The sequence below is a fragment of the Coptis chinensis genome, chromosome 6 (genome assembly GCF_015680905.1).
Source record: "Coptis chinensis isolate HL-2020 chromosome 6, ASM1568090v1, whole genome shotgun sequence".
Taxonomy (NCBI): Eukaryota; Viridiplantae; Streptophyta; class Magnoliopsida; order Ranunculales; family Ranunculaceae; genus Coptis; species Coptis chinensis.
In genome coordinates, this window is record NC_141461.1 from 66,095,453 (window position 1) to 66,119,596 (window position 24,144).

Below are 24,144 nucleotides of genomic sequence, written 5' to 3' on the forward strand. Positions count from 1 at the left end.
TAGACTACAATTAGGCAATCGAGCGAGTGCCGATGCCCTTTTGGATGAAATATTGTTAACAATTAATTCTACTTAAGGTTGTTCCTATGTTTATGCTATTAATATCTTCTTTCCTTTTCTATGTAAGCTCGGGTAGCCATTCAAGGTATTACCGAGAGCAACATCAAGGAGTACTTCCTAATAGGGCGGCCATTCAATGAATTACCACTTAAGGCAAACACAAAGAATACTTCCCCTAGGCAGCCACTCCCTGAGCTACCCCTTCTAAGGCAACACAAAGAATAAATCCCTGACTCTAAAGAATTATACTACTAGAAGAAAAGTAAAGAACACTAGGATGATATTAATATTGTAAAACATAAACCCTATTCTATACTTCCATCCCGTGGTGTGGGCAATGGAACTAATAACTAAAAACATAAAGAACTAACCTGATTGAAGAACACCATGAACCAGAAGAATCATTAAACCTTAAGCATCGGCTTCATCTCCTCCCTTGAAGGAGAAGATTATCTTTCCATAAAAAAGGAAGAATATGAAGAACGAGAAAAAGAAGAGTCGAAGAATATAAGACTAGAAAGACTAACTTATTAAGACTCGGCTAGTTAAAATCGAATCTTTTATTATTAATCTCTCTCTGCCTCAAGTTCTGGAGACAAGAGTATAAGTGAATTGGCAAATTACATGAGGCATTTAGGTCCTCTATCTATAGGGGTTACAATGAGTTTTAGAAGCATTCCAAACTGCCATTTGTTTCCTAATACAAATCAACTTCTTTCAGAGTCCAACTTCATCTCCAAAACTGAGAAGGAAGTGGCTACAGTGTTGTTTCATGCATCTGGACGCATGATCCTTACGTTTCAGATGCGAGCATTGCGTCTAGATGCATGATCCATGAGACCCAGATGCGGAAGTCTATTTTTCCTCTTTTGCTCTATCCTTCTATCCTCTTTTGCGGGCTTTGGTCCAAGCAACGAATTCTTTGGCCTTGAACTTCCAAATAGGCTTTAAAATAGGTCCAAGTCGCATCTTTAATAGTTTCAATTCCTTGGCCTTCTCTATGATTGTCCACGGGCTTCCCATGTGATCTTTAATGCTCTGAATTGCTCCATTTTACCCCTTTTTCTCTAATATTCCACAAAACTCTCTCTTTCACCTGTAGAATTATAAAACATAACTTACAAACACTATTAGTCCACTAAGATGGCTAAACAAGAGGCATAATCGAGGGTTAAATTGCACTTTTTGAGCACTTATCACAACTCCCAACTAGCCTTTTGCTAGTCTCTTAACAAATAAGATAAAAAATAGATAAATGATCAAAATCACATCCTAATAACAAAAATAAAATCCTAACTCACTTTTGTAGGCATTGCAATTGCATTTACCATATATAGCAAGGCTTTAAACCTTTAAGTTCCCCAAAAAGGATGAGTTATAGTCTCGTGAGGGTTTTCAGGTGATATACCCATAAAATCAATCAATAGCATGTTCAAGAATGATAGTGTTTTTCAGAGAGAGAAATTCCTTACCCATTTAGTGCTTACTCCAACAGACGGTTTCCATTGCTAACTACATTGCTGCAAAGACTCATAGATTATGATGGGAGATAGTAAAAATTGGCAAAATTCTCAATCAAGGCTTATGTGTGTACTTAGTCAATCTCCTATACTCTCCTATCCAAGAAATGAAATCCTTAGTTTATCTTTAGACAGATTGACCTTGCCTCTTTTTGTGTGTAGATGAGATGTGGATGATGTAGAGAGATGATGGTCGTTGAACAAAATAGAAGTATATCAAAACCTAATTATCCCTTAATAAATAAAGGATGAGTAGGGTATCGTTCCACTTTTAAGTGTATGTTATGTGAAGAACAGGACTGGAAAGGGGGTTTGAAGGATTAAAAACTATTATTATACATATTGTAGATTTTAATGCTAAACTAAACTAAACTAAACTAAACTATTGATAATTTATAGGAGAGGGAATTCAAGAGATTAGAATCCACCAATACTTTTGATTCAAAGACCTTTTGCTTCATGGTTGTTCTCACAAGTAGAATACAATTAGGCAATCGAGCGAGTGTCGATGCCCTATTGGACGAAACATCGTTAACAAATAACTTTACTTAAGATTATTCCTATGTTCATGTTACAAATATCTTCTTTCCTTTTATGTGAGTTTGGGTAGCTATTCAATGAATCACCATCTAAGGCAAACACAAGAAATACTTCCCTTACTCTAAAACATTACACAACTAGAAAAAAAGTAGAAAATAATAGTATAATATTCAATTACAATAAATAAAACCCTATTCTAGCATTATATTCAATTACAATAAATAAAAACATGTCACTAGCAAATATTCAATTGCAATAAATAAAACCCTAAACTAGCATGATATTCGATTGCAATAAATAAAAAACCTTAATCTATATTTCCATCCCCGGTCTGGGCAATGGAACTAATAACTAAAAACATAAAGAACTAACCTGATTGAAGAACACCATGAACCAGAAGAATCATTAAACCTTAAGCACCGGCTTCATCTTCTCCCCTGAAGGAGAAGATTAGCCTTCCATAAAGAAGGAAGAACACGAAGAACGAGAAGAAGAAGAGTTGAAGAACATAAGACTAGAAAGACTAATTTATTAAGACTCAGCTAGTTAAAACTGATCTTTTATTATTAATCTCTCTCTGCCTCAAGTTCTGGAGACAAGAGTATAAGTGAATTGGCCAATTACATGAGGCACTTAGGTCCTCTATTTATAGAGATTATAATGAGCTCTAGAAGCATTCCAAACCGTCATTTGTTTCCTAATACAAATAGACTTCTTTCAGAGTCCAACTTCATCTCCAAAACTGAGAAGGAATTAGCTACAGTGTCGATTCATGCATCTCAGAGGATTAATGCGTCTGGACGCTCGGTCCATGCGTCCCAGATGTGTAAGACTATTTTGTCTCTTCTGCTCTATCCTTCTATCCTCTTTTGCGGGCTTTGGTCCAAGCAACGAATCCTTTGGCCTTGGGCTTCCAAATAGGCTTTAAAATAGGTCCAAGTCGCACCTTTAATAGCTCCAATTCCTTGGCCTTCTCCATGATTGTCCACGGGCCTCCCATGTGATCCTTAATGCTCCGAATTGCTCCGTTTTACCCTTTTTTCTCTAATATTCTACAAAAATCTCTTTTTCACCTGTAGAATCTTAAAACATAACTTATAAACACTATTAGTCTACTAAGATGGCTAAACAAGAGTCATAATCGAGGGTTAAATTGCACTTTTTGAGCACTTATCACAGATAATCTCGACTTTCAATCCTCACCGATCATACTCTCAGCAAAGAATCTTTCAAAATATGGTATACTATTTTACCTCATGTATGTGGTGAAAAGAATAATAAATATGAACATCCCACATACTACCTTGAAAAATAGACTTCTAGATGACAGTACTCTCATGGAAAGAATGTCAATCACATATGAAGTGTTGGGTCTTTCACTTTAGCATCCTCTCACCTATTCTAGATTTCATACCATAATGTAGTGATAAGTCATAGGTTGTAACTTGGCTTGGGTATTGTTTTATGAAGGAAAGGTAAAAAGGATTCAAATGTTGTTTCTGAAAAACACTAAGGGTTTTGCTTCATTCTTTGGAAGATTTCTTCAAATTCTGTATTGCAGAGAAAATTCTTCTTTTGTTTTAGCTTTTCTATCCATTCTGTTCAACTTATTCTTCTCCTTTTTTTTTTTTTTTTTTTTAGTGGTATATCCTTGATTAGTACTGGATATGCTTGTTTTCCACTAGCTTCTTTCACTTAGAACAGAATGATGGTTTTCATTGTATCTCTCTGATATTTCCTTGTAATCTTCCTTTTGTGCTCTTTCTTCCTCCTTGTTCCCCTCAGTATTCTCGTAAAACATATGGGTATGGCTAATAAAGGTTTTTGGTTATACTCCTTGTCTGGAGTTGGGTAAAGGGTAAAGGGTTTTATGAAAGAAAATAGCTTATTGTAAGGCTCAAAAGGGTTTAACATGATGGTCCTACTAGGTGGGATAAAGGCTGGATAGGCCGAATAGACTACAAGACCTAATGGCTACCTCCCCAGTTGATGTCACTTCGTGATTAACCAAATCAACAAATAATGAGACTATATTACAACGACATAAAGAACTGAAAGATGTTTAGTCACTAAGACTCGGATTTTTCTTAAGAACTCTCCAAAGAATGGGTATAAAGCTCAAGTCTCACGGGCTAAGTCTAAAAAATCTACTTCCAGTTTACTAGGGGTTTAAATCTCTCTTTTAGCAAAAGTACACAAAACTGACCAAGTACTATGGTGGTGCCTTGATAAAGAATTCTATCAACAAGAACTATGTTCGAGCATAATAAATAATCTAAGCGGTAATGAAATCAATAATATCAACTATCTATCAAACTCAACACTAAGCAGTATAGAATATATATCCCAGACTCATCATTAAAATTCATTTTTCTCATGCTGCTGATATAGAAACAAAAATATTTTAGTTTTTGAAAACTAATTTTCAAAATTTATTTCTCAAGTACACCCTCCCCCTATTTATGCATGCATTGACCTCAATGTATAAAGAAGTAAATGAAATGGATGAGAAAATGGTAGGATATTACCATTGATGCCGAATATCAGAATTAGTTGAAGAAACAAATTTTAGGTCTTTTTATGTCGAATCCCCAAGATGTAATGTGAGTCTTTTAATGTCAGATTCTCAAAACTTTTGGGTCCTTTATAGTCAGATCCTCAAGACTAGTATTCCCACCCACTATGTTTTACTTTGTAGGAATTCTTCCGATCTCTCTCAGTAGGTGATTGACAAAAGTATACCTTGTACCAACAATTTTCTCTTAATGGATGTAACCAAGGACAAGTTTCAGAATGGCAATTCATACACCAACCTAGCTTATACACTCTCCTCTTATGTGCAAATGAACTTTTACCGAACCCTACACGAGCCATAGAAATAATCTTTCTTTGAATGTCAATGGGGAGTAAATTCCATAAACTAACAGGTGGGGAACACTTAGGTTTCCATCTCAAAACTGATTTCTCGACAACATGCTTACTTTCTGTAGACATTTTCGCTTGATCTACTAGAATTTCTTCCTTTGAAACTTGGTGACCTAGCACTATCCCTACCTTTACCATGAAGTGACACTTTTCCAAGTTCAGAACTAAGTTGGTATCGCAACAACATTTAAGGACTAAGGAGAGATGGTACAGGCAATCCTCAAATGGACATGTGAATGTGGTCTTCTCTTGGTCCTCAAGGTGGATATGGATCTGAAAATATCCTGAGTAACCATCAAGAAAGTAGTAGTAAGCTTGTCCAGCTGATCTTTCTAATATCTTATCGATGAAAGGTAATAGAAAATGATCTTTCCTCGATGCACTATTCAGCTTCCTGTAATCGATGCAAACTTTCCATCCAGTATGAATTCTGGTTGGAATCAACTCATTGTTCTCGTTCTCGATTACTGTGCTTTCGGACTTCTTCGGCACAACTTGAACTGGACTAACCCATTGACTATCAGAAATAAGGTAGATAATGCCAGTGTCAAGGAGTTTGACGACCTCTTCTCGGACTACTTCCTTCATCTTCGAATTAAGCCTCCTCTGTGGTTGCTTAGAAGTCTTGGAATCCTCTTCCAAATGAATCATATGTTAAACTATCATAGGGCTGATCCCCTTGATATCATCAATTGTCCAACATATAGCTGACTTGTGTTCCTTTAAAAGTGATACTAACCTGGATTCCTGCTCCTCAGTCAAATCTGATGCAATGATTACTGGGTAGGTTCCCAAATCTCCCAAGAAAACATACTTGAGTGTAGATGACAAAGGCTTCAATTCTAGCTTAGGTGGCTCCTTCTTAAGCTCTTTAGATGGTTCATTAAGCATAGGCGATTCAAACTTTTCTTTGAACTTGCTGTCATCCATGACAGGTGATGAATCCAAAATCGCATTAATTACCTTAACACTAAGTTCCTCACAATCTGAGTCTGTCAGAGCTTTCAACAACTCGTCAGCAAGATATGAATGAGTTAGATAATCCTGTGCTAACGCTTCAATCATGCATACCTCGTTCACAGCACACACCTCCTGTGGTTGCTGTAACATATGGAAAACATTGGTCTCGACTCTCATATTACCAAAGGATAATGTCATATTACCATTTTGACAGTTGATGAGTGCATTTGCAGTGGCCAAGAATAGTCAGCCTAGAATGATTGGTATCTGCCTACTAGATGTAGGTTCTGTGTCGAGTACTATGAAGTCAATCGAATAATAGAAATTTTCGATTTTGATTATGACGTCTTCAATGATTCCTTTAGGTATCTTAACTGATCTATCTGCAAATTGTAAAGTAACATCAGTCGGTTTAAGATCCTTCAAGCATAACTTCTCGTAGATGAAATATGGTAGAAGATTCACACTGGCACCTAAATCTAATAAAGCTTGCTCCTACAAAGAATCTCTGATTCTGCATGTAACAGTTGGACTTCCAGGATCTTTCAGTTTCACAACTGATAGATTCTGTAGGCACGATGAACATCTTTGAGCGACAAGAGCTTATTTCAAAATGTTGGTCTTCTTCTTCACTAGATCTTTCACAAATTTGGCATACGAGGGAACTTGCTTGATGGCGGTCAAAATGGGATATTAATATGCAAATTCTGAAATACATCGCAAATCTCCTTGTACTGGTCATCCATTCTGGCATTCATTAGTTTTGAAGGAAATGGTGCTGGCGGATTCTTCAATATCGTTTCTCTTTTTTTTTGCTTCGGTTAGCTTGGTAACAGATAGTGGAGTAATAGGTGGAGTCACTCGTGATGGCTTCTTCTTACTTACTTCCACAGTAGTTCCTTCAACTTATTTTGCAACAGTTTCTTCAGCAGGTGGCACAACACTAAATATATCTGGAATGTTAGAACTAGGTGGGATGGTGGGGACATAAGTTACCTTAGGCTCTACAGAATCTTTTCCTGGTTCATAAACAATCTTGTTATCAACTTTCTTGCCTGACCTCAGAGTGGTGACAGAATTAACTTGTTCATGAGTAATCTCCATGTTATCCACCTGTAGGACACCTCTTCCCTTCGGATTTGGCTCCAGCTGGCTTGGTAATGCTCTTTTTGATCTCTCTGTCAAGGCGGCAGCGATTTGCCCTATCTGGCCTTGAATGACACTAAAGTTATTCTCCAACTTCTGGGTTATTTGATTTGTCTGTTTCAGCTCATTGACAATGGTGGTGATAGCTTCTTCCAGATGTGGGATAACTGCTTTGCTCGACCGAGGCGTAGGGGCAATGTATCCACTCATAAGATCCGTACTAACTCTCTATTTGTGTTGGCTTGGTATTCTTTGGTTCGGTATGATGTTGATTTACGTATGGTTCTTTGGCGGTTTTGGAACTGATATTGGTTATTCTAGAACTGATTTGACTGATTTTAGAATCCTGGAGGAAAATTCCTCTAATTTGTATTTTGTGGCTTCCAATAAATTTGTCCCCGATTGAACTAGTTATTTCTTCCTAAAGAGTTGATACTACATGCCTCTGCATTAGTATCCAGATAGTACGAACACTCTTCAGTGGTGCCTTCATCAGAACATAGCTCACAAATGGCATAACAAGGCTTGGATGGCTGAGGTTTAGCTTGGAAATTGTTTGCTTTTGGAGGATTCATGGAGAACTAATCAAACTTCTTGTTCAGAGTTTCAAGTCCTGTTGATAGGCTTGCCATAATTGATAGCATTGCTTGATTTGGGTCTTCTTGAATTTGGTTGCCAAATTGCTTCGGCACCCCCTCTACTCTAGCTATGTCCTCATTTCTAGTACTCCATTATTGAGTGTCTTCAGCTAAATTCTCGAGAAAGTTGTAGGCTTCCTCTCCATCTAATGTGTAAACTTACCTTGATGCATTAACTGTATCATCTGCTTGTTCATAGTAGAAAGTCCTCAAAATAAAAAATGAGTCAGTGTGCTCTTATCATAACCATGATGTGGACATGAGATTAGCAGATTATTAAATTTCTTCCAGCTTTGATGATATTCTTCAGTCACCTTCCCTTTGAAATTGTTGATGGCTTGCTGCATGGCATCTGTCTTCTGGGGTGAGTAGAACTTGTTCATAAACTTTGTTCTCAACTTCTCCCAGTTGTTGTTTGAATTGATCGGCTGTGCAGTTAACCATTCGGATGCTTTACCTTCGAGTGAGAGTGGAAAAAGAATTAAGTTGATACTCTCATCCCTAATATTCTGGTTCTTGAAAGTTCTGAGGACTGATAGAAATTTGTTCATGTGAACATAAGGCTGAACATTGTCTGAACCATTGAACTTTGGAAGCATAGAGATTACTGATGCTCTAAGTTTAAACTTGTTAGCTTCTGTCTCTAGAAAAACAATACTGCTGGGTGAGCCTCCAAGGATTGGTGAATAGAAATCACTCAGCTTCTTCCTCTGTTGTGCTTGCATGGGTGGGATAGCTTCAGGATTATTGGTGTCCACAACACCTCCATCATTGCGTGCGGCCATTGTATCAATCTCATCTAGTATTCTTGTGAGTTGGTTGTTGAACCTTGTCCACTGTTATGTTCTTACCGGACGATGATATGGACGATGGGGCATACACTAGAAAATGCTATGCAAAAATGACGAAAAACTATCCTACAATGCTTGAATAATATGTAACTATTCTAAATTATACTAAAATGTAAAACTACTTTCCTTCAACTGGGTTGGGCTTTGCAGCTAGTATCACGCCCGTTGTTTAAAGTTGTCTCTTCTAGGGTTATGGTGAATCAATTAGATTGCTTAAGTACCATGACCCACAGACGATAGTCCGTTTGTCAAGATTCAGACAAGAAACATTAGAGTTTGATATTTCACTGTGTTGGCTTACAACTTCAATTGTTGAAAAGGTCCTAAACGCAATTATACTAGAAAGCAATAATACTAAACTACGATGCAACTATACTAAGAATGAAATAAAAAGAATGAAAATTCGACTAACCTGGATGGTAGATCTTGTCTTCGAGATGTCCTTCAAGCTTCCCTCTTTCTCAAAAGGATGGATGATGCGGCTAAAATTACCTCAAGATCCAAACTTCTAATCTTGAAAGAAAACGTTAAACATAAACAACTTAAAATGGTAGCGGCGCCATTTGACCTACTTCTTTTTGTGTTTATAAGATGGTATGTGGATGATGTAGATAGATGATGTAGATGGATGATGGTCGTTGAACAAAATAGAAGCGTATCAAAACCTAATTATGCCTCAATAAGTAAAGGATGAGTAGGGTATCGTTCCACTTTTAAGTGTATGTTATGTGAAAGACAGGACTGGAAAGGGAGTTTGAGGGATTAAAAACTATGATTGTAGAGATTTTAGATTCTAATACTAAACTAAACTAAACTAACTAAACTATTGACAATTTATAGGAGAGGGAATTCAAGAGATTAGAATCCACCAATACTTTTAATCTATGACCTTCTACTTCATGGTTGTTCTTACAAGTAAACTACAATTAGGCAATCGAGCGAGTGCCGATGCCCTCTTGGGCGAAACATCATTAACAATTAATTCTACTTAAGGTTGTTCCTATGTTTATGCTATTAATATCTTCTTTCTTTTTATGTAAACTCGGGCTGCCATTCAAAGTATTATCGAGAGCAACATCAAGGAGTACTTCCTAATAGGGTGGCCATTCAATGAATCACCACTTAAGGCAAATACAAAGAATACTTCCCTTAGGCAGCCACTCCCTGAGCTACCCCTTCTAAGGCAACACAAAGAATACTTTCCTGACTCTAAAGAATTATACTACTAGAAGAAAAGTAAAGAACACTAGCATGATATTAATATTGCAAAACATAAACCGTATTCTATACTTCCATCCCCTGGTGTGGGAAATGGAACTAATAACTAAAAACATAAAGAACTAACCTGATTGAAGAACACCATGAACCAGAAGAATCATTAAACCTTAAGTATCGGCTTCATCTCCTCCCTTAAAGGAGAAGACTAGCCTTCCATAAAGAAAGAAGAACACGAAGAACGAGAAGAAGAAGAGTCGAAGAACATAAGACTAGAAAGACTAATTTATTAAGACTCGGCTAGTTAAAACCGAATCTTTTATTATTAATCTCTCTTTGCCTCAAGTTCTGGAGACAAAAGTATAAGTGAATTGGCAAATTACATGAGGCACTTAGGTCCTCTATTTATAGGGGTTGCAATGAGTTCTAGAAGCATTCCAAACTACCATTTGTTTCCTAATACAAATTAACTTCTTTCAGAGTCTAACTTCGTCTCCAAAACTGAGAAGGAAGTGGCTACAGTGTCATTTCAAGCGTGCCCGGGACGACGATCCTTCGTCTCAACTTGAGCCTTAAGGCGTCTGGGCCGACGATCTATCGTCCTGCACGCAGTAAGTCTATTTTTTCCCTCTTTTGCTCTATCCTTCTATCCTCTTTTGCGGGCTTTGGTCCAAGCAACGAATCCTTTGGCCTTGGGCTTCCAAATAGGCTTTAAAATAGGTCCAAGTCGCATCTTTAATAGCTTTAATTCCTTGTCCTTCTCCATGATTGTCCACGGGCTTCCCATGTGATCTTTAATGCTCCGAATTGCTCCGTTTTACCCCTTTTTCTCTAATATTCCACAAAACTCTCTCTTTCACCTGTAGAATCATAAAACATAACTTACAAACACTATTAGTCCACTAAGATGGCTAAACAAGAGGCATAATCGAGGGTTAAATTTCACTTTTTGAGCATTTATCACTAATATACGTACAATAGTTTCTACATCTTTTCATGCATGGCATGCATAAACATTTGATTGTATATAGCAATGAGTTTCAGAGACCAAGGTTAGAGCAATTAAATTCCTTATTCTGTGAGAATCTAGCCAAAAGTCTCATCTGAATGATTATTGAGTAATGACACAAAGGATGTCTGGATAGAAAGACCACACATCTACTTGCTTGATCACCACGCCATATACTATGAGAGAATTTAGGCCCTTCTTTGATTGATATTGCCAAATAAATATTAAAAATCCAAAAATATATTTTTCCTCTAGTTACCCTTTTTTAGCCTTCAAAAACTTCTAAAAACCTTTTATTTTTTGCCATCAATCCCTCACATGTTACAACACACAATAAAAAGCTTACCCAGATGACGAGTTGAGAATTGGATGAGTATCTAAAAAAGAGAAGAGAGAACCTTTTTCAAAAATAGAATAGTTAGTTGCTTCGAAAAGAAAACAAAAGACCCAGCAAAAACCAAAACTCCAAAAAGAATCAAAAGAGTCAAAAATCGAATCTCCTAAAAGTTCAAAATTAAAAGGAGTCGATATCAAAAGAAACAAAAGAAAAAAGAAACAAAATCAAAGTTAGAACTCCCAAAAATCAAAATCATATGGAGTCACAAAGCCAAAGGGCTAAAGAATTAATCATAATTTGGAAGCAAAGAACAAAACAAGGTTCTTCTCTAGTTATAAGTATCACGAAGACCCGATTTCTCAACTTATCAGATTTTTTTTTCCCTTCCTTTTTCTTTATAAACCATCACCCTAGCCCCGTAATTCCTAATAAAAGACCTCTAACTCAAGTAGGTATAGGATGGTGTGATAGTAAGTGGCAATTGTGATCAATTGACCCCGGATTTATTTGGACGTCATTCATGTATGTGAGCAATATAAATGCCCGCTGTATTTGAGAGAATGAAACTTGAGTGAATCTATCAGAGAGTTTGTGTTTTAACACATCCCTGTGAGAACCCACCTTAACGACGCTCTCCAAAAGTTTTTGAAACGACTCTACTTTTGCATTTCATTGCTCATGTTTGCGCATTTATCTTTAAATGATTTAATTATTGTACATATGTTATCCTAAGTTCAAAGGAGTCTGTCTTTATTCCCCGCTAATGAGATGTATAGACTTCTGAGAATAAATAAGGAGACAAGACCCTTTATACTGGATAGAAGAAGTTTGTGAGTACCTTCTCTGGAAAACTCTCACAATGCTTAAGCTCATCCACTAGGGAATTCCTAATGGTTTAAGGCCTTGTTGCATATGGTCAATGCAATCGCACTCCACAAAATGAGATTTGGATAATAAATCACACATTTGTGACTTAGTTTTTCTCTCTCATCTTTGCTTGAGGACAAACAAAATTTTGTTTAGGGGTTGTTAATCAGGCCCCAAATGTGCATATTTATCCCTTTACATTACTGCATTACATCTTTTATTATGCTTAATAAACAGACAACTAATAGCTTTTACTGCTTTTTGCAGGTTACATGCCATTTTAGACTACTTATCATAAAATATGCAATTTAGCCAAAAGGAGCTCTATTAACGCTTGTTATGAATGTAGGAACCGTTATTTTAGAATGAATATTTCTGCAAACCGTGAAAACCACGCGCAGCGGAATTAATGGTTCTCACGATTTTGGATTGGAAAACATACCTGTAAATCCAGCTTCTTGATAACTCTGAGAATCCAATAGCTATGAATCTGAATCAACAATCAACCCCTTGATATTCTGTTGTATTCCTTTCAATAAATTGGACGTTGTGTGGGCAACGATCTACCAACCCCCTTCTTTCTCACAAACCTAGAACCAATTTTGGATCTATCTTTTCTTGCCTCTCTTTTCAATTCAGATGAGTAGTGAGTTTCGGCCAAGAAGAAAGGTTTCTATTTATAGGCTACAACAGGGACCATGAGGAGAAATTAGAGTTGCGCCTTCTGACGGGCTTGGGCTTCCCATGTTCGCCCCGAACACACGGCCCAAGTCCATCAACAAATGGCTTATTCCACTAAAGGCCATTATTGCACTACCGCCCTAATCCCAAATTACTTGTCAACGTTTATAGGCTCCATATTATATGTTCGTTGATCTCCCCGTGTTTAAGATATCAAATGTCCGTTGATTAAGTCAAGTTACTGACAACTTTATTAATCAACTTCTTATGTCCTTGAGTAGTACCACTCAACCTCATTGTCATGTCAGAATAAATCCACCTGCAGGGTTTACATGACAATCTTTTTGAGCTCCTCAAGGGGACATCATCAACCTGACTTCCTGCGGGTCATGGATTCCTTCTATAATCAACAGTACACCTTACATACAATGTCATTACCCAATCCATCCAATTTGTTGATTCACAAATGAATCTCACTCATTGATGATTTAAAGCAATGTACAATGCACGTAAGTGCTCGTTATTATATCCGGATTAAGAGGACAAGCATCCATAATAACAGAGGCGTTTGTTCTCTTATATAGTCAGTATAAAGAGAAACAACCTCACTTGGTCATGTTCAATACACACAAAGTGTACTAATGTAATCCTATAGTCAAGATAGACTAATACCATATTATACTACAACCGTACCAATGGTTTGTCCAAATCCATCTAGGTTATGAACGATTACTTATACTTTATACGGTACTGATGATATGATATTTTGTGTGTCCACACCATATCATCTACAACATAAAGTATTAGACACATGCATATAACTAATAACATATATAATATACATAACATTTGCCCATATGATTCTCATTCAAAATATAAAGAATTAGAGTTAATACAAAAGTAATGCTTTTAGTATATAACCCTATCAATGAAGACTCTAGCTTACATTAAAAGTGCTAAAAAGTTAAAGTCAAAGTCAACGGTCAAGGACTCAAACCCAGAAGACTGAAGATTATGTCTTTAGCTCAAAAAACTAGAGCTGATGACCTTGTCTCAAAAGTAGCCTTGCTTAAACTGGTGTGGAAGGCCTTAACTGAAAAGTCTCTTTGGAGTAGCATTATTATGGCTAGATACAAGGACTTTTCCTTGTTTTCTTCTTCGAAACACACGAGTGACATCTCTCCTATTGCTCGTGGTGTGCTCAAAGCTAAGGAGTTTGTTGAAAATGGGTCTGTTGGGAGCATTGGTGATGCATGGACTAGTGATCAGACCCCAAATATGCATATTTATTCTTTTACATTACTACATTACAGCCTTTCTTATGCATAATAAATAGACAACTCATAGCTTTTACTGTCTGTTGCAAGTTACAGGCCATTTCAGACTACTTATCATAAAATATGCATTTTAGTGCCAAAAGGAGCTCTATTAACGCTTCTTAGGAAGACTCGAGTGATAGGGATATACACTAAAAGCATTACTTTTGTATTAACTCTAATTCTTTATTTTTTGAATGAGAATCATATGGGCAAATGTTATGCATATTATATATGTTATTAATTATATGCATGCGTCTAATACTTTATGTTGTAGATAATATGGTGTGTGGTGATACACAGAAAATCATATCATCAGTACCTTATAAAGTATAAGTAAACGTTCACAACCTAGATGGATTTGGACAAACCATTGGTATGGTTGTAGTATAATCTGGTATTAGTCTATCTTGACTACAGGATTACGCTAGTACACTTTGTGTGTATTGAACAGGACCAAGTGAGGTTGTTTCTCTTTATACTGACTATATAAGAGAACAAACACCTCTGTTATTGTGGATGCTTGTCCTCTTAATCCGGATATAATAACGGGCACTTACGTGCATTGTACATTACTTTAAATCATCAATGCGTGAGATTCATTTGTGAATCAACAAACTCAATGGATTGGGTAATGATATTGTATGTAAGGTGTGCTGTTGATTATAGAAAGAATCCGTGACCTGCAAGAAGTCGGGTTGATGATGTCCCCTTGAGGAGCTCATAAGGATTGTCATGTAAACCATGCAGGTGGATTTAATCCGACATGACAATGAGGTTGAGTGGTACTACTCAAGGACATAAGAAGTTGATTAATGTAGTTGTCAGTAACTTTTTGACTTAATCAATGGACATTCGATATCTTAAACATAGGGAGATCCACAAGCATATAATATGGAGCCCATAAACGTAACACGTAATTTGGGATTACGGCGATAGTGCAACAATGGCCTTTAGTGGAATAAGCCATTTGTTGACGGACTTGGGCCGTGTGTTCGGGGCGAACATGGGAAGCCCAAGCCCGTCAGGAGGCCGAACCCTAATTTCTCCTCATGGTCCCTGTTGTAGCCTATAAATAGAAACCCTTTTCTTCTTGGCCGATTTCACTATTCACTTGATTGGAAAAAGATAGGCAAAGAGATAGAGAAAGGGTTGGTAGATCGTTGCCCACACAACGTCCATTGTAAGGATAGGAATACAATAGAAGATCAAGAGGTTGCTGATTCATAGATCTTGTATTCTCAGAGTTATCTTAACTGATCTAAAGGTATGATTTCTAACCAAACCGTGTACACCCTTTATTCTGTTGTGCATGGTGTTTCGCAGTTCGTAAGTCATTCGATGCGACCATAACAGTTCCTACATCGAGCATATAAGAGAAAATGCTGAAAAGTTAAAGTCAATGGTCAACGGTCAAGGACTCAAACCCAAAAGACTGAAGATTATGTCCTTAACTCAGAAGACTGGAGATGATGGCCTTGTCTCAAAATTAAGTAGCTTTGCTTAACCTTAGCTTGCTCAAGAAGAAAGAAGAAAAGAAAAAGCATAAAGAAAAAAGGAAAAGTAAAAAGCAAGTGTGTAAGGTGTCTTAATTGTAGAGGGAGAGAGCAAATCAGTAATTGTAAACGTAGGAGTATAAAAGCAAAAAGTGTAAGGAAAAGCATTATCCAATTCTTTGCTTGACAAACCAAGAATTGAGATCAATTTTATCATGCTTTCTTAGATAGATTTATTTTATTGCAATTTATTTTCTTGTCTTATTATTTCCTTTTATTTCAATCTTATTGTTTCTCTTTACTTTCAAGTCTTTTATTGCATTCAATACTTGTTTTCAATCTTGTCATTTCAATCAAACTTGTTTCTAAACTTTCCTTGTCATTTAAATACAAAGAAAACAAGTTATAGTCATGATTTGAAGATATCAAATTAGTGTGATTTGTTAACAAAATCATCTCTTTTCCTCTATTTTCATTCATGTTTTAATCCAACAACCAACTTCAATGTTTTCAATGTTTTTCCCTTCCTAAACAACTTGTTTTTCAATACTTTTAGACTTAAAACAATGAATAAGAAAAGTTGAAGAAGTTCTTGTTTTTAATCATCAACCATTTTTTCCTCTTAAGATTTAGGATGAACTTAAACTCATAAACCACTCCCACAATCTACATCATTTTCATTATACTTGTGGACTTTGTTGTTACTGGGTGGAACTTGTTGTTACTTGACTTGTTTATCAAAACAAAAAATGTCATATACGATGAAAGTCTTTTGATGACATTAAACTCCATTTTGTCACGATAAGAAAAAAAATTCCAGTCGCTTCGTATGAGTTGCTTTGACCATCAACAAGTCTCAAGGGCAGACTTTACCACATGTTGGTATATACCTGCAAAATCATGTCTTAACTTTATTTTTCGATAACCATACTTATAATCATGTCTTAACTCATGGGCAACTATATGTCGCTATGTCTTAACGTTGTATATAGTGAACTCCTCCATTCTTCCACACATGATTGTAGTCTTCATCACTGCAACATGTTCCTTTCATTTTTCTTTACTGGTAATTATCCTTCATTCTCATTATTTCCTTCTATTACTTGCACATCAGTCACATTCTCCACACACACACACATATATAAAATCTAATTCATCAGCTAATTAGCATACTTACCAATCATCAACTATTATTTTCTCGATCATTTTTTCTTCTTAATTAGTTCTTATAACTACCACCAACTTTTATGCGTTTCAGACTTTTGACCAACAACAATAATAAATTGAACCTCATATCTCACTAGGGTGTGAAAAAATTCCCTCAATCCCTCAGCTCGTCCTGGCCTGCCCGACCAGGCCCATGGCTAAAAAAGCCCTCACATTTAAGCCCTCTTGAATTGGAGGGTTGCATTGGGCTGGCATTAAGGCTCTCAATTGTAGTCTATTTTTTTTTTAGGAAAATGCATATAGTATTATCATGATGTATAAAAGAAAATGTAACTTTATAGAGATTTATATAAATTAATCAATGACATCAATAGAAACCATACAACTCTTTTATGTCATATTGTTTTCCTATCGCACATGATTCATACTCTCACAATTAAGGTTTCTTCTTAGTAATCTTTTATAAACATTCAAGTAAGAGTTTAAATACGAACGACCCTGAAACATAGCTCTCAGCTCAGTTCTCTAAATAGGGTTGAGGTGCAGGCAAAGGCTAAACAATTTTAATACTGGCCGACCCTCAAGTCACTAGAGCTTCATGGCTTGAGGGTCAGGCCAACCCAACCCATTTTACACCTTTATATATCTATACATGGTTCATGCATCATTTGATTTATGGTCCAACCTCCAATCTTGACTCAAGCAAGTCAAGTATATATACTTTTTTGGTTAACAAAGCCCATTATATTTTGCATATTGTAAACAAAGTGTTCTATCATAGTAACATTACAATAATTGTACATTTGTACCTACACCAAGTGACATACATTTTTTTTTTTACTTCCCAGATCCACTTTTCAGTACTGCAAACAACATAACGAGTAATACTACAGTGACACAGGAAAAATGACACAGTCAAGATACAGTGACATGGCATGTTGCAATATCAATGTTGCAATGGTGAAAATAAGAGTCAAAAATCTCTTTTCTCTCACTCAAAATACTTCTTCTCTTTCCATTATCATCTTTCCATTCTTATTTTGTCATTCTCATCTTTTCTTTATAGCAAACCATCCATTCATTTAATTTTTCATAGTGCAACATTGATGTTGCAATGGTTTTCATAGTGCAACATTGATGTTAAAGTGATATTTCTCAGTGCAATATTGACGTTGTAGTAGTTTTCATGGTGCAACATTGATGTTGCAGTGATATTTCTCTGTGCAACATTGACGTTGCAGTGGTTTACATGGTGTAACATTGATGTTGCAGTAGTACTTTTAGATGCAGCATTGATGTTGTAATGGTGGTTTTTCATATTGCAACATTGATGTTGTAGTGCCACATTACCGTGTCGGTCAACTGTGTCAAATTTTCTGTGTCAATGTAGAATTATTGCAACATAACATGGTGCATCTACCTATTATAAATTATAACTGTCTTGGATCATTACATGCCATTATGCCACTAATTATGAATTATGTGCAACAGTGCAGTGCAAGACTGTGAATTACGTGCACATCAACTAGGGCTGGGAATCGGGTTGGGTTGACTCAAAACCCGATCTGACCGAATTCCAGTTGGGTAAGATAAGGGTCGTGGACATGAAACTTATCCAATTCTGTTATTTGGGTCAGGTATGGGTGCTTCACCCAGTTGGGTTTGGATTCAGGTTCAGATAATGGAAACATAACAAATTATCCGATTAAATCCAATAAACTATGAGATAAATATGATTCCTCCAATAATTCCAAGACTTTTAGGCCATTTCATTAAGCAAGGTCTAAAAGTTACAATACCATCCCTTTCAATGCAAACAAAATTAAAAAGTAGAAACACCTCAACCCGACTCGGGTTCGAGTTCGGATTTTGGTTACTATGATTTTTTCAGGGTGCGGATTCAGACATAGTCATATCTGCCCAGAACCATACCCGTTCCCTGCCCTAACACCAACTTATTTCGCCAGCACACCATATTAACGGGGCACCAAAATTCCAAACTAAAGTGTGGGAATTGGGATTTAAAAACGTATTGTGTTTTTGGCGCCGCGACTGAAAAACTAGGAAAGGCAATGGAGAATCAAACCACCTTCGATCCCGTAAGCCGCTATTATTTTTTTCCTAATTTAACATATCGTTTTTTTCTCTCTCTAGTAAGTATATAACATATTAAACTGGCAATTGATGATGGCTAGGATCTAATTCACGCCATATTCAAGCACGTATGGACCAAAAAATCCCTAGGTTCGTTCCTCCCGCCTTTTTTCTCTCCTTTTATATTTTTTTTATAATGAAATGTTTTCTTTGTATTTTATTTGTAGAGCGTGAGAGACTTGAAGCCCCAGAAAATCTTAACAACGAGGTACGACACAAGCACTCTTTTTTGTTGCCATTCATATAGTTTTGTTGACACAACTAGTCATTTATTTTTGTAGGTTGAAGCCGGAACTTCAAAGAAAAACCGACCAACTACAGGTAATTTACTTATGCCAGGATTGGAGTGAGAATTGTGATAGTTACTCATTGGTCATATTGGGCATTTACACACGGTTTTACACATGGCACCATACAAGATGACTTAAATGCTGATTTTTGGTGGATATCTTTTTTCTGTTCGGTAGATTATCTCCACAACAATCAGTGTATTTCAAAATTCATTGCTTTGGTAGAAGCAGTTTTCATATTTTGAATTTGTATGACTGTCCAGAATTTTTGATTCTGCAACACTCTTTTTACATTGTTAGAAATGTTTAAATGTCTTGGACTATTTTGAAGAGTATCTCCATGGTATTTTTGAAGATGCTTTCCGTGGTAGGTTGATCATTATTTCATATCCACAAAAGAAAAAAAAAGAACTGAAAAATCATCTCTGAGTTCGTAATTCAGATAGTTATATGTTCATTAACCTATAAGAGCTCTGCCTACTGCATTCTGTACACTTTGAATCCAAGCCTAGAAAAGTACGGAAATTTTAGAGTGATAGACAATACATAATCTCTTCACAAAACATTTTCCCTCTCTTTTCTTTGCCCACTTTTATGCCTTCTGATTAACGTGGGGAGTAAGGAGCATAGTACAAAATATCAGGATATGGGTATTTATCGATATTCAATTTTTGGATATGTATCGTGGATATATCCTCCTCTTTAGGGATATTTGGCATTGTTTCACATGCAAATATCGTGGATATATCCAAAATATCGACAAATATCGTGGATATTGTGGATATTTCTTGATATATCATGATACATTATTTATATTTATTTAAAATATAATGGTAAATATTAAATAAAATTATTATATATACAAAATATCTCCAAATATCCCCAAATATCCCCAAATATCGCAAATATCACAAATATCGTTAAAATATCACTGATATTTACAGTCGTATATATCTCTGAGCATATCGTGATATTTATATATCTTTTTCTGAAATATGGATATATATCCCCAAATATCGGGATATATCGGGATATTTTGTACTATGGTAAGGAGAGGAGATTGGAAGCTAGATTAGAAGAAGAAAAGACTATAGCTTTTATGGGTTGTTTTCTGCTCTTGTGGCTGCAGCTGTCTCTGGTATGGCATTTTTTACGCCGCATGATTTTTTATTCTGAGCAACTGTAAAAGTGTCATTTGATATTAGGTCGAATTGAATCTTACGACACCAGTGCAATTGTTGGCCCTTTTGCCATGCCAAAGACGATGTGGCAAGGCGAAATGCCTTGTTACGATGGAGATGCACTTGCTGCTAGAGATCTATACAAAACTCGCATAGTATTATGGAACATTGTATAGTGATAATGGCTCCTTCATTCCCCTGTGGATAGTGCATGCTCCTTTTATATTCTTCAGTGTATGTATGAACATCATGTGAATCATATACAAATGAGGTTGATGCGAATGTGTTCAATGCTATCAACTTATTCAAAGATGGTCCCTACTCATCCCACTTGTATGGCACATTTGCTTCTCTTTTGGCTTAAATTCATCATTGGATCGGCGTCTTGCTAGGACATTGCTGACCTGTTCTTATGACTAGTTTCTGTTACATGATTCAGCTAATGCAAATGCTTTGAAGCTAAGCTGTGAACTTCTCAGATCGTTTATTGCAGGTGACTTGCTTATTGAACATAATTTTGCTTCATTTGCAGCTGGGATTTAATTTTCTTAGAGATATTATGTACAGTATGCTCACAATGGTCTCTTCCTGTTGTCATAGAGGCCGTTCAGCGCGCTGCAGCAATTGCTGAAGCTGAAGGTGCAAGTAAGATAGAAGCAACTCATTTGGAGAGGATACTTCCTCAGCTGCTGCTGGATTTTTAACTTGAGGTCAAATTATAATATTTCTTTTTTTCCAGAAAGTACTCAGCAATCCAGGTTTATATTTACTCTAAACTTCTACAGATTACTTGATTCAATCATATGACAGTTTTGAAAGGCTCATAAGTTTGTACCGATTTCTCAGCAGCTGTAAAAAATTCTACCTGTAAACACGTTTCTCATCTGAAAGTCAAACAAATTTGTATACTGAAATCTGGAAGTGTTTTTTCTTGATTAATGAAGCTGGAGATGCAATGTCTGCTAGCATGATTCAGGCATTTTGAATGTGAAGTACTTTAAACACACTCTTCCGCATGTCGACTTTGCTTTTTGTATCTGCTTTCTTTTCTTTGTGCTTTCACATCACTCAACACATTATGGATTTCAAACACATGCAACTTTGTTCTCAACCACACTAAAATGATTTCACTTGAGATAGATTGATGTATATCAATACTAGCACATGTAATTTAATATGAATTTACAAGATTTTAATACTATAAAAACATTATCACATGTAATTTAGCAAATGTTGTCTCTCTCTCTCTCTGTCTGTATATATATATATATACAAACCCTATTTTGCCTTTTTTTTTTTAGTTACATATGCATCATTATGTGTTTTGTGCTTAATTCTTCACCTGGGACAGCATACTTCGAATGTCTTTACTGTTAGGCCTTTCTTTCGGATCTTCGAGAGTACAAAAACAAGAAATCTTGAGAACTAGGAGCATTTGGTCAGTAGGTCCATCTTTGATCAGGTTAAGATCAATTGCGCTACTAGGATCCTCAGAGGTCATGACATTCCTCAGCCATTTCACCGGGTTCAGCTCATCAGTGTGTTCGAAGAATTCATCCGATGGCTCCTTCCCTGTCACCAACACGGCCAACAACACCCCGAAGCTATATATATCACACTTATCTGTGAATTTCAGTGTTTGGTGGTACTCTGGGGCAATGTATCCCACTGTTCCCGCGATATTTGAAGTGGAGACATGGGTGTTGGCATCAGGGATCGCCTTGGCCAGTCCAAAATCTGCAATCTTAGCTTCCATATCATCATCAAGAAGGATATTTGCGGGTTTAAGATCCCTGTGAATTATTCGAGGACTATGGTGCATGTGGAGATACTCAAGCCCCTCCGCAATCCCAAGTGCAATCTTGTGTCTTGCCTTCCAGTCCAGCTCTGCGGTCCCTTCAGAAACTTTTCTCAGCATATCCTGTAAACTACCATTTTTCATGAATTCATATACAAGATAATGACAATCTGGTCTAGACACATGCGCCAATAAGGGAACAAGATTCCGATGCCGAATCTGACCAACAGTTTGTATTTCAGAACGGATTTGTCGCATTTTCTTATGCAACTGTTTAGTGTCTTCTTGTGTTAGCTCAGCTATATCCATGGAAGGCTGAACGACCTTTTTTATTGCTATTATTTTGCAATCACTACTTGCAGGTAATTGAGCTTTATAAACTTCTCCACAACCACCTCTTCCAATAATCTCCAACGACGCAAGACCATCTTCTTTTCCTAAGAACGCTAGATCTTCGCGTTTCTTGATAAATTTACTAAAAATAACTGGACCAGAATCGTGAACTCTTCCTTTGATGCATATCAAAAGAATCTTAAACAACAATGAAAATATCATAGCAGATATCATGCCTGTAACTAGACCAACAAAGAAACCAACAATCCATCCTCTGGTACTGTTTCCATTTTTTTTCGGCTTTCTATGTAGTGGATGTGAAGGTGAAGGCAAAGGAGAAGGAGCTGGTGAAATTTGCCAGCCGAAACTTTTATTTCTTTCGGCAAGTATGTACCGTTTCGGCATGGAATATGTATCGATATCGGTCTCTACCCAAGTCAACGTTTTCGGTATCGAGTCTTGATGTAGATGGATATTACCCGAAAGATTGAAAAATCTAAGATTCCGAAAAGATCGTAACGAAACAGGTACTTTACCAGAAAACAAATTATCGGAGAGAGAGAGGTTTTCGAGATTAGGAAAATGTTTCAGGAAATTCAAATTACCGGAAAATCTATTGGACGAAAGATCAAGAGTTTTGAGACTTACAAGTGACGAAAAACCGGGTGGAATTTGGCCCGAAAGCCGGTTATTTCGGAGGTTGAGGACTTGTAACTTTTTCAAGTCAACAATTTGTTGAGGAATGGAGTCAACGAGTTGGTTGTTTGAGAGAGTAAGTTGTTTTAGCTCGGAGAACTTTCCAACTTCCAAAGATAACGTTCCATTGAGTCGCTTCGAATCGAGAACGATTCGAGTGACTCGTAGTGACGTTATGTCGTCGTGGGCAGTTCGTGCTTCGCAATAGATTTCGAATGAGTCGCATGGATGATCGAAGCGTTCACCACCGTAGATGCCCAAGCTTTTTTCGACACTTAAAAGCGCGTTGAAATCGGATTGATCGAGATTTAAGTTAGCTTGGATGAGAGGAGAAAGGGAGATGAAGTAAACGAGTAATGAAAGGAGGAGAAGCTTGGCGGGAAAGGAAGCCATGTTGTTTTGTGTTTCCAGACTCCGGCAAATTTAGCACTGTTTTTTAAGCTCGTGGATAGATCGTGGGAAGTGTTTGTATATAAAAATATAAAATTGGCATACCGTGTTGAAATTATTGAATGGGAATTGGGAAGACCCCGCGATGGAAACTTAACGTGTTCTATTATTTTGTATTGACTAGGACTTTGACTTAAGTGTGAGTATTTTTCCTACATTGCCAATTGATTCCCTGGCTGAAGTTCATTAACGTATTACACCAGCCGTGTAGACTGTAGACTACTCCATAAGAGGTCACTAATTCGAGAGGTCACTAATTCGAGTCTTGTTCTCGCGTATGTCATTATAGCCATATGAATGTAATTTTGAGTATGTTCCACTGTTTTGTACTGTGTAAAATCATTTTTAATATCTTCATCCCACGTTAGTTTTCTTGGCATTCTATCACTCTTTAGATTTTACATACACAAACTAATATATTCTTCCTCATATTCTTCCTCACCTTACAAGCGTATCATAAGTTCATAACATGAGGTCTCATTTTGCTATAGGCATAAAGAGTACATAGTACTGA

The 24,144-nt window shown here is 36.6% G+C and overlaps 2 protein-coding genes across 2 annotated transcripts; one reads left to right on the forward strand and one right to left on the reverse strand.

Annotated features, from left to right (window-relative positions):
* Window positions 1-18,653: 18,653 nt before the first annotated feature.
* Window positions 18,654-22,250, forward strand: LOC147494008 (centromere protein X). Its single transcript, XM_086566073.1, has 6 exons — window positions 18,654-18,827; window positions 18,924-18,972; window positions 19,050-19,090; window positions 19,164-19,203; window positions 20,793-20,846; window positions 20,954-22,250. Exons 1-6 carry the CDS (start codon window positions 18,801-18,803, stop codon window positions 21,055-21,057), a joined length of 315 nt encoding a protein of 104 aa, XP_086422199.1. The 5' UTR covers window positions 18,654-18,800; the 3' UTR covers window positions 21,058-22,250.
* Window positions 21,454-23,672, reverse strand: SOBIR1 (Leucine-rich repeat protein kinase family protein). The gene has a single exon (XM_086566072.1). The coding sequence runs from the start codon at window positions 23,571-23,573 to the stop codon at window positions 21,684-21,686; it is 1,890 nt and encodes a 629-aa protein (XP_086422198.1). The 5' UTR covers window positions 23,574-23,672; the 3' UTR covers window positions 21,454-21,683.
* Between the last annotated feature and the right edge of the window lie 472 nt (window positions 23,673-24,144).